The 10,868-nt window shown below is 38.9% G+C and overlaps 3 protein-coding genes across 3 annotated transcripts; 2 read left to right on the forward strand and 1 right to left on the reverse strand.

The window, feature by feature from the left end:
- LOC104779198 lies at positions 2,545-3,201 on the forward strand. The gene has a single exon (XM_010503574.1). The coding sequence runs from the start codon at positions 2,545-2,547 to the stop codon at positions 3,199-3,201; it is 657 nt and encodes a 218-aa protein (XP_010501876.1).
- On the forward strand, positions 6,783-8,363 carry LOC104777707 (nucleolin-like). The gene is made up of 2 exons (XM_010502005.2): positions 6,783-7,354; positions 7,854-8,363. The coding sequence occupies exons 1-2, from the start codon at positions 7,010-7,012 to the stop codon at positions 8,097-8,099; spliced, it is 591 nt and encodes a 196-aa protein (XP_010500307.1). The 5' UTR covers positions 6,783-7,009; the 3' UTR covers positions 8,100-8,363.
- Positions 8,921-10,587, reverse strand: LOC104777708 (desiccation-related protein PCC13-62-like). Its single transcript, XM_010502006.2, has 3 exons — positions 10,204-10,587; positions 9,833-10,058; positions 8,921-9,391 (listed from the first exon to the last, which is right to left on the reverse strand). The coding sequence occupies exons 1-3, from the start codon at positions 10,530-10,532 to the stop codon at positions 9,023-9,025; spliced, it is 924 nt and encodes a 307-aa protein (XP_010500308.1). The 5' UTR covers positions 10,533-10,587; the 3' UTR covers positions 8,921-9,022.

The raw sequence follows: 10,868 nt of genomic DNA on the forward strand, positions 1-10,868 counted from the left end.
TAAACACTCTTTTATAAATCCAAACCAACATATAATTTTGTTTAATTATAAAATCTAAACTCTAACCACTATTTTGTAAACCCAAACCGAAATATAATTTTGTTTAATTGTAAAATCTAAAGCCTAACCACTCTTTTGTAAACCCAAACCGACATATAATTTTGTTTCATTGTAAAATCTAAACCCTAACCACTCTTTTATAAACCCAAACCGACAATATAATTTCGTTTAATTGTAAAATCTAAACCCTAACCACTCTTTTGTAAACTCAAACCGACATACAATTTTATTTAATTATAAAATCTAAATCCTAACCATTCTTTTATAAACCCAAACCGACATATAATTTTATTTAATTGTAAAATCTAAACCTTAACCACTCTTTTATAACCCAAACTGATATATAATTTTGTTTAACTGTAAAATCTAAACCCTAAACACTCTTTTATAAATCCAAACCAACATATAATTTTGTTTAATTATAAAATCTAAATCCTAACCATTCTTTTATAAACCCAAACCGACATATAATTTTGTTTAATTGGAAAATCTAAAGCCTAACCACTCTTTTGTAAACCCAAACCGACATATAATTTTGTTTCATTGTAAAATCTTAAACCTAACCACTCTTTTATAAACCCAAGCCGACATATAATTTCGTTTAATTGTAAAATCTAAACCCTAACCATTCTTTTGTAAACTCAAACCGACATATAATTTTATTTAATTATAAAATCTAAATCCTAACCATTCTTTTATAAACCCAAACCTATATACAATTTAAAAATTTTATGTTTAACCTCTAATTCTTTTTTATAAACCCAAACCAACATAGTTTCCTTAATAAAAGATCTACATAATTTGTTTCCTTAATTTGTTTTATCTTTTTATTTTAGTTTTGATTTATTTTTTAAAATATGATATGACATGACATATTGTTGTATTCTGATTGGTTAATTAAGAGGGGGTGAATGAGAATTGTTCACCGGGTGAACCCAAGAATTTTTCATTGATGTTTTAGAGTTTTAAAATTTTACACAAATTACTTTCTTTAGTTTCGTATAACCACTAACCAATTAATTACAATTCAGCAAAATCAGTTTTTCCATTAGTATTGTTTAAAGTTTACGAAAGAAAGTATCCAAATTACAAAAATGTGTCTTAACAAAGTTTTGTGTTCTTTACATTTTGTATCAAACCCAGTATGGCAATATCCAGATTATCTATTGTTTAAGTATATGATATTGGGCCTTAATTATACAGCATATTGGGTCTCATTTAATTTACATACGTTTAGAAACTAGAATATTCGATTGAGAAAATATAAAATAAAAAGTGGTTCTAATTAATTATTCGCACAAGCCGCAAGTGTGAGTGATCTTACGTTGCTCGGGTGTGCGTTGAGGTTGATTTGCGTGATCCGTTGAAAGTGACCATATTAATAAATGGGGAACTATACTTCGTTTCTTATGAGGGGTTAATGAACATCTGTTCGAATTGTGGAATCTATGGTCATCTGGTTCATTCGTGTCCAAAGATAATTCTGGAGACAATGGTGAGTGCTAGTCCCCCGGTGGTGCCGGTAGTGAAGAGTCCACCGCGCCCAGCAAAGGACAGTAATGGGTTTACGTTGGTGACATCGAGGAATAGGCGAATGGGAACACAAGATTCACCAGTGGTGTTTGTGGCGGGTGAGCCCGAGAAAGACGTAGATGGGACTCGCCGGGATCGGAATCATGTTACGGATTCGGGGGATATTCCGATCTCAAACAGTTTTGGAAGGTTGGAGCTTGATTTGGTATCCCGTGAATCAAGGGAGAATGATATTATGATGGGGGATAAGGAAAATAGAGATCCTCGGAAGGAGATACGTTTGGTGCAAGGCAAAGGAAATTCGATGGGGAAGGGTGTAGCTAAACAAAAGCGGAGTGTGAAAGAAGGCCTTAAAGAAAAGAAAACAGTGGGCCAGAAAGGCCAAGATGGGAATGGGCCTCGGCCTAAATTGTTCAAATCAAATCGCACGAGGTTTGGTATTTGGCCCAACCAGAGGAGAGTTGTGACTCTCATCGAGTGGGAAGAGATTGAGGGTGGATAAGGATAGTTGGAGCCGATTTGGGGAAGTTTTTGAGGTCGATAGTACTCAACTTGAGATAGGAAGGGTTGAGGTGCAGGAGACGCCGAATGATGGTGGTGACCAGTTACAGTCTTTGGATACTGATTGAACGGCGGATGATATTGTTATGTCACAGCAATTGCAGAATGGTGAGGCGGCGATTGCAACTCCGCTTGCGGGGGAGCAATAACGGTTGTCCTCGGGTATTCTGATTACCGTATGAAGTCTAATGATAGATCTAATATTATAAAATTGACGGGGTACATGTTGAAGAAGTGGAAGGCGGATGTTTTGGCGTTGTTCGAGACACATGCCGGCGGAGATCGGGCGATGCAAATATGTCGTGGTCTGGGTTTCGACTACCTTTTCGGGTTGCTGCAACGGGTGAGAGCGGGGGACTGTGGTTACTCTAGCGGGGAGGAATTGGTGAGATGGAAGTGGTAGATTCATCGGATCAACTTATCTCTACAAAGTTACTTAATGGGGAGGAGGTTATAAACATAATTGTGGTATATGCAGCTCCCACGGTGAGCAGACGTAGTGGTTTGTGGGCTCAGCTCCGGGAGGTTATGTGTGGTGTTGTAGGTTCTTTGCTTGTTGGAGGGGACTTTAATACAATTGTGCGACTTGATGAAAGGTCTGGAGGGAATGGTCGACTCTCGCAGGACTCGGTGACGTTTGGAGACTGGATAAATAAGTCCCCGTTGATTGATATGGGGTTTAAAGGCAAGCAGTTCACCTGGCGGAGAGGACGAGAGGAGCGTACACTTGTGGCAAAGCGTCTAGATAGAGTCTTGTGTTGTCCTGCGACTCGTTTACGGTGGCAAGAGGCTAAGGTTACACATTTGCCTTTCTTATCCTCGAACCATGTTCCCTTATACGTGCAGTTATCCCCGGAGACAGTCATGGACCCTCGATGGAGACCTTTCAGGTTTGAGGCAGCCTGGATGAAGCATGAGTGTTTTAAGGATCTGTTGTTGGCATCTTGGAGAAGGGATTTGAGTACTCCTGATGCTTTGAAACAACTCGAAGTTACACTTTGCCGTTGGAATCGGGAGGTGTTTGGTGTTGTACAGCGACGAAAATAAATATTTTTAAAGGAGTTGGATAATGTCCAAACTTTACTTGAGTTGGCCCTGATGGATGCGTTGTTGATTCGGGAGGAGAATTTGATCAAAGAGTTTGACTTGACCTTGGAACAGGAGGAGCTGCTGTGGTTCCAAAAATCCAGGGAGAAATGGATTTTATGTGGGGAGCGGAATACAACTTTTTTCCACATGTCTGCGATTATCCATCGCCGTAGGAATCAGATTGAGATGCTAAAAGATAATGTTGGGAATTGGATTACGGGTCCGCAGGAGTTAGAGAAACTGGCTGTGGAGTATTATCAACGGTTGTATTCATTGCAGGATGTGGAAGCGGAGGTGGAGAAGCTTCTGAGTGCCGGTTTTATGCAGCTTCCTGATATGGACCATATGGCGCTGGATAGGGGCTTTGTTGCTGCGGAGGTGGAACAAGCTATTCATGGGATGGGGAATTTCAAGGCTCCGGGACCCGACGGCTATCAACCTGTTTTTTATAAACAAAGTTGGGATGTGGTTGGGGAATCAGTGGTACAGTTTGTTTTGGAGTTTTTCGCTACAGGTCTTTTCCCATAAGATACTAATGATGCGTTGATTGTACTCATTGCTAAGGTTGCTAAACCGGAGAGAATCACTCAGTTCAGGCCTATTAGCCTATGTAACGTTTTGTTTAAGACCATTACGAAGACCATGGTTGAGAGACTTAAGCGGGTTATGCCAAAGCTTGTAGGGCCGGCTCAGTCTAGTTTCATTCCTGGGAGGTTAGGAACTGATAACATTGTGGTTATTCAAGAAACGGTGCACTCAATGCGGAGAAAAAGGGTCGGAAAGGGTGGATGCTTTTGAAGTTGGACTTGGAAAAGGCTTATGATAGGATAAGGTGGGACTTTTTGGAAGACACACTTCGGGTGGCAGGGTTTTTAGAGGTTTGGGTCTGTTGGATTATGCAGTGTGTGACTGGTCCATCTATGACGTTGCTGTGGAACGAGGAAAAGACAAATGCTTTTAAGCCTTTGAGGGGTCTTCGTCAAGGGTACCCGTTGTCGCCGTTCTTGTTTGTTCTCTGTATGGAAGGCATGTGCCACCTTATTGATAGGACAGTGATCGATGGGAGGTGGAAGCCGATCCGCTTATCTCAAGGTGGCCCTCAGCTATCACATATTTGCTTTGCGGATGATTTGATCATATTTGCAGAAGCGTCGGTTGCACATATACGAGTTATCAGGAGTGTTTTGGAACAGTTTTGTGGTGCTTCTGGCCAGAAGATTAGCCTTGAAAAATCTAAAATTTTCTTCTCTGCCAATGTTTCCAAAGACTTGGGTAAACTCATTATTGAGGATAGTGGTATTAATGTTACACCTGATCTGGGTAAGTATCTGGGAATGCCTGTTTTACACAAAAGAATGAACAAAGAGACGTTTAATGACATTTTTGTAAGAATGTCTTCACGGTTGGCGGGGTGGAAGAGTCATTCTCTGAATCTGGCTAGGAGAATAACGCTTACGAAGGCGGTCTTCTCGTCTATACTTGTGTACTCTATGAGTACGATTCTGCTCCCTCAGTCTGTACTGGCCTCTTTGGACAAAGTTCTACGTTCGTTTCTCTTGGGAAGCATAGAGGACAAACGAAAAATGCATCTTTTACCATGGGAGAGAGTTTGATTGCCGAAACAGGAGGGAGGTCTAGGCATTAGGACCACCAAGAATATGAACAAGGCACTAATTGCAAAGTTTGGTTGGAGACTTCTTCATGACCAAGAGAGTTTGTGGGCATGTGTTCTTCGGAGTAAATATAATGTTAGGGATAGTTCAAGTTTACACTGGCTGTTGGTGAAATCAAGCTGGTCTTCGACATGGAGGAGCATTGGAATGGGTCTTCGGGACGTTGTTCTTCACGGTCTGCGCTGGGTGCCTGGTAACAGGCAATTTATTAAATTTTGGTCGGATAAATGGTTATCTAATGTACCGTTAAAGGAGTCAGTGATTGGGGTTTTGCCAGTGGCTGAGGAGATGCTGACGGTTAGTGACTTGTGGAGGGATGGTGTGGGCTGGGATTTTGCCAAGATCTCTCCTTATCTTCCGCTTGATAAAGTTTAGAACTTACAAATTATGTGGTGGATAAAATCACGGGTGCTCAGGATCGTATTTCTTGGGGAGAAACAAGGGATGGGAGATTCTCCGTTAGTTTGGCGTATGCTATGCTTTCGCGGGATCAGTCTCCAAGACCGGATATGTCATTACTCTTTAAGCTGGTGTGGCGTGTACCAGTTCCTAAGCGAATACGGGTTTTCTTTTGGTTAGTTGGTAACAGAGCACTCATGACTAATGAGGAACGTCACCGTCGACATTTGTGTGACTCGGCTATCTGTTCGGTGTGTAAAGGTGGATGGGAGACAATTATTCATATTCTGCGTGATTGTCCGGCTATGCGCGGAGTGTGGGAGCGTCTGCTTCCGCCGCAGAGACAGCAAGATTTCTTTGTCAACTCCCTGTGGGAATGGGTTTATACAAACTTGTCGGATGCACGGATAGTTGATAGAGTCCCATGGCCTATTCTGTTCTCGACTTCCGCCTGGTGGGGCTGGAAATGGAGGTGTGGTAATGTCTTTGGGGAGAATAAGAAGTGCAGGGATCGAGTGCGATTTCTTAGAGATTTAGCCAGAGAGGTGGCACTTGTGAACCAGAGAGGGGAAGACTTAACTAAGAAGCGAACTCGGGTTGAGCATATAATTGGTTGGCAGAAACCGAGTATAGGTTCGATGAAGATGAACACTGACGGGGCTTCACATGGTAATCCAGGTCCCACAACTACAGGAGGCGTGTTACGGGACAGTGATGGACAGTGGTGTGGGGGTTTTGCTTTGAATGTGGGTCGGTGTTCAGCAGTTCTTGCAGAGCTTTGGGGAGTTTATTATGGTTTATGTACCGCTTGGGATAAAGGAGTTTCGTGCCTTGAGCTGGAGGTGGATTCGGCTGTAGTAGTGGGTTTTCTAAACACAGGGATCAGTGATCTTCACCCCCTGTCTTTCTTGATACGTCTGTGCCACGACTTCTTGGTAAAGGACTGGTCAGTCCGTGTTACTCATATTTATAGGGAGGCTAATCGTCTAACTGATGGATTGGCTAACCATACTTTTTTGTTACCACTTGATTTTCACTCTTTAGATTCTGTTTCGTCTGAGTTGGATCAGGTTTTTCGAAACGATGTATTGGGCTCTTTGGTCCCACGGTCTATTATAATGTAATTTTAATTTTTTTTTAATAAATGCTGGGAGACATTAAAAAACAAAGTTTTGTGTTCTTTACATTTTGTATCAAACCCAATATGGCAATATCCAGTTTATCTATTGTTTAAGTATATGATATTGGGCCTTAATTATACAGCATATTGGGTCTCATTTAATTTACCTACGTTTAGAAACTAGAATATTCGATTGAGAAAATATAAAATAAAAAGTGGTTCTAATTAATTATTCGCACAAGCCGCACGTGTGAGTGATCCTAAAAAAAGAAATAATGAATTATTTTATTTTTAATTCAGGTTTTGGCCCGCCGCTGTGGTTCTTGAGGCATCTTTTTACCCTTACTCATCAAAACCACATTGTTCTCTCATCTAAACCGTCGGATCACAATCCACGTCATCAATCCTCGTGAAATTAACATTCGACGGTTCAGATCTGATCTCAAAGACGGTACTGCTTCAAGCTCATGAGTCGAACCTTCTCTAACCCTTTTCTCTTTCTTCTCCTTCTCCAAAAATTCTCCAGGAAAATCGAATTATTTTCTCGGGAAAAATCTTGTAAACTGAGAGAAAGATGACTGACGGTAAGGACTTCAAAGACAAAGAAGAGCCTGAGATTCAAGTTCTAAGCGACGACGATAGTGATGAAGAAGAGCAAGTTAAAGCCGGTGGTGAAGGAGGTAGCGACGACGACGAAGGTGAAGAAGATGGAAGTGAAGGAGATGATGATGATGAGGAGGAGGAAGACGATGACGATGATGATATTCAGGTCTTGCAGTCTTTAGCTGGTCCTCCTGTACAATCAGCGGAAGATGAAGATGAGGAAGGTGATGAAGATGGAAACGGAGCTGACGATGATGATGACGACGACGATGACGATGATGATGATGATGATGATGATGAAGATGCTGAAGATGAGGTATCAATTTAGTTGGATTTGTTTCAATTGATTTAGGGTTTTTGTCTCTGAGATGAAAATTGTAGATCTAGGGTTTTATATATGTGCTTCAATAGCTTTGAATCCTCTGTTTGAAGACTGGATCTGTTTAACCTAGACACCTTTTAACAAATTCTTTGAACTTTTCCTGGAAAATTTTATCTTAACTGTAATTAGAAATTGTTCTGTTTTATCCCCAAATTAGGGTTTATGCTTTCTTACCCTTAATAAAAAAGTGGGTTTTGGTTAAAGTCTCTGTTTTGTTTCTTTCTCTGTACTCAAATCAGATTTAAAGGTGTGAAGAATTTAGGTTTCCATGTTCATCTTTCAAAGTCTATACTTTTGTGGTACTTATCTGAATAGGGTTGTTCTTGCTTTTGATATTATAAACTGTTGTTTGGTTTAGTAAAGTTTGGTTTTAAGGTTTTGAAACTGAGATGGTGTTTATGTTTTGGTTTTGTTATGTGGGGATTTTGTGTAGGCGGATCTTGGAACAGAGTACTTAGTGAGGCCGGTTGGTAGAGCTGAAGATGAGGAGGATGCAAGTGATTTTGAGCCGGAAGAGAATGGTGTGGAGGAGGATATTGATGAAGGAGATGACGATGAGAACGATCACTCGGGTGGTGCTGGGAAATCAGAGGCTGCTCCTCCAAAGCGGAAGAGAGGTCCTGAAGAAGATGAAGATGATAGTAGTGATGACGATGATGAGAGACCTCCAAAGAGGTAGTATTCGAATCTGATAAGACAACACAATGAAACCAGAGAGAGCTTTTATGTTTTCTTTTTAAAAAAAAAATTTGGGTGTTGTGAGATTTGAATCATTGGTTGAGGTTTATGTAAGTTTATTATGGAGCAACGAGAGTAGTTTAAAAGTAGGGGCTCTTTTTTTTTCGTTTTATGCATTGCTGTTTCTATTTTTTCTTTTTGTACCTTTTTTTAGTGAGTCAATAACTAATGAATGTTTCTCCAGCAATTTACCTGTAGTTTCTAATGCTCTTTCTTTAGAGCTTCTTTTGCATTTTTGTGTATCGCTTCTAATTTAAACCTTTAGTTCAAAACACTAAGGTATTCAAATCTTTTCATAATAAGATCATCTCAACTCTCAACCAAACTTAATCCTATGTGAAGAGCAATGGTCATGCTGTTTAGAACGTAGGAATCGCAAGAAGTCTACGTTTACAATGCAAAAGTAGAGTTAGTAAGATAATAGCACCATACACAAGTACTCGAAGTGGCATGATTTGCTTTTTGTTGTTGCCGACTATTACATGGATACAAAAAGTCATGTTCACATTTCAAATATCATATAGATTCCTACCACACCTTGTTTATGTGGATATATGTCCCCTTTAGTTATATATAATTGATTAATTTAAATTTGGATTTCAGATCAAGTTCACAACCGTGAAGTAATATGCAATCACTATAAGCATTAGTTGACGCTTGTCGATGTTTGTATGTACTATTGAAAAGTATTAGAGACTTGAACAATGAACATGTTCAAAAATGATAATAACACTAAACAAACTGAAATTTTCAAACTTTTTTGAATTTTGAAAATTTATTTCTCACATGTATTACATTAATCCGACCATTACTATTTTGTAATCTCTCCTATAATTCCAAAGGAAATTAAAACTCCAGCTACCATCAGTAATACAACTTAGCTATATCTCCATTAGCTCCTTTAGGATAAAATCCACCGGGAATACTCTCATTTCCACTTCCATACACAATTCGTAGAATCTCCTCAGGTGTTCTATCGTAAGAGAGAGATGACTCATCACCCGCCAATACATTTCCAATCACTTTTCCTTCTGCGCCATCGGCCTTACGCACCATCAATCCCTCATCTTTTAGTCCGGCTTTTCCCAATTTGTTCCTTAACTCTGAGATCTTATTCGTGAAGGCCGCGACCGTGATATTATAAGGATGTATTATTTGTGAAGCCCGGGCATATAACATTGCTCTTATCACTGCGTCCTGGCCTGATTCTACTCCCAAAAGTCCTGCTACTAACTGAAATAGAGGTTGCCAAAAATATGATGTACACATGATGATGTTTTTTTTAAAAATCAATTAAGAATGAACTTATCTCTACTGTAAACTGTGTTTCTATTACTTTGTTTTTTCAATATAACAATTTGAATTATTAACATCTTTTGTAATTAGATGAAATTTTAGTCATAACTCGTAATGAGAACTTTCATTGTAAAAATGATTAAATATAAATCGGAATTAAAGAGAATAATGTATATTTTATGAAATCTTTACCTTAAAATCGATAGAATATCTCTAAACACATATACTGATGTAATAACACGTTAGTCAATTTTATAAAAGCCTAAACTACAAACTTTACAATGTGATTTTTTAAATATATTCCGAAAACCTTAGTTTGTGGTTGTAATATGAGATTATACCAATCAAGTAAAGATTTTTTTTGTCTAGATTTGTTACCTTTCTTGAGGATGGACATTTCAGTTTAGGGTTAGCGCCAACGTAGCCGGTGAGACCAACATAAGGGACCAAATATGAAGCAATGAGGTAATTGTAAGAATTGGCATAAGGATTGAATGGTGGCACAACTTTGTTTCCAAATGCTTTATCAATCACATTAGCAAATGATTCTTTACTCAAATCAAGTTGTGGTCTGGCAAATCCTTTCACCCTTTTCTTGATTGCCCTGCCAAGTTTAAGTTTTTTTTGGAGATGATGTCAATGAGATATATATACATAATAAATTAAATTAAAGAATCTCAAATCTATGAAAACAACACACTATACAGTCATAATTAACTACACTATATATAAAAATATAAACATTGTACCTCAAGTGGCCAACCTCTTGCCAAGCAAACTGCAAGATAACATCTCTTGTCAAAGGATCAAGATTAGCTTTCTGAGCTCCAAGAGGACTTGGCCCTCCCATCGTTAAATTAGGTGCAACTTTATCAAGGCCAAATCCCAATGCTCCGAACAAGAAAAATTCAGCTTCAAGATACTCCAAATTCAATGGAAACTCCAATAATTTCCTATCCTTATTTGTACAGCTCTTTTTCTCCTTATGTGGAGAACTCATAACTTGAAGATGATGAACGTTGAAGAAGAAGAACACCATCGAGACCAACAAGCTTCTTCTCACTTTGGTGATTGCCATTTTAAAAATATTTTGGTTATGATTTTTATTCTTTTTTTTCTTTATGATTTGATTTGGTTTTAATTTGGTTCGAAGGTGAAGAAGTATTTATAGAGTTTTAGACTTCAGGACTTGAGGGCATAGCAAACAAAATCTCCTCTTTCCACGTGGCCTTCTAGGTGGTAGCTGAGACTAGATTAGATAGAGTCAATATTCAAATCTTATATACTGACTGAGATTAGTTTACTAAAAAAGGAGCTGTGTTCAACAAATATATTTTTAGGGAGGGGGGCTGTATACGCTTCAGTCAAACACCAAAGTGATTTGTGTTAAAATACCTTTAAAAAAGAAAAACAA

This window comes from Camelina sativa, chromosome 3, assembly GCF_000633955.1.
Source record: "Camelina sativa cultivar DH55 chromosome 3, Cs, whole genome shotgun sequence".
NCBI lineage: Eukaryota > Viridiplantae > Streptophyta > Magnoliopsida > Brassicales > Brassicaceae > Camelina > Camelina sativa.

Coding starts and splice junctions, on each gene's coding strand:
- LOC104779198 (XM_010503574.1), top strand. CDS start 2,545: ATGGAAGTGGTAGATTCATCGGATCAACTTATCTCTACAAAGTTACTT.
- LOC104777707 (XM_010502005.2), top strand. CDS start 7,010: ATGACTGACGGTAAGGACTTCAAAGACAAAGAAGAGCCTGAGATTCAA. Junction 7,355..7,853: donor ATGAAGATGCTGAAGATGAG/GTATCAATTTAG, acceptor GATTTTGTGTAG/GCGGATCTTGGAACAGAGTA.
- LOC104777708 (XM_010502006.2), bottom strand. CDS start 10,532: ATGGCAATCACCAAAGTGAGAAGAAGCTTGTTGGTCTCGATGGTGTTC. Junction 10,059..10,203: donor CAAGAGGTTGGCCACTTGAG/GTACAATGTTTA, acceptor TAAACTTGGCAG/GGCAATCAAGAAAAGGGTGA. Junction 9,392..9,832: donor AATGTCCATCCTCAAGAAAG/GTAACAAATCTA, acceptor CCTCTATTTCAG/TTAGTAGCAGGACTTTTGGG.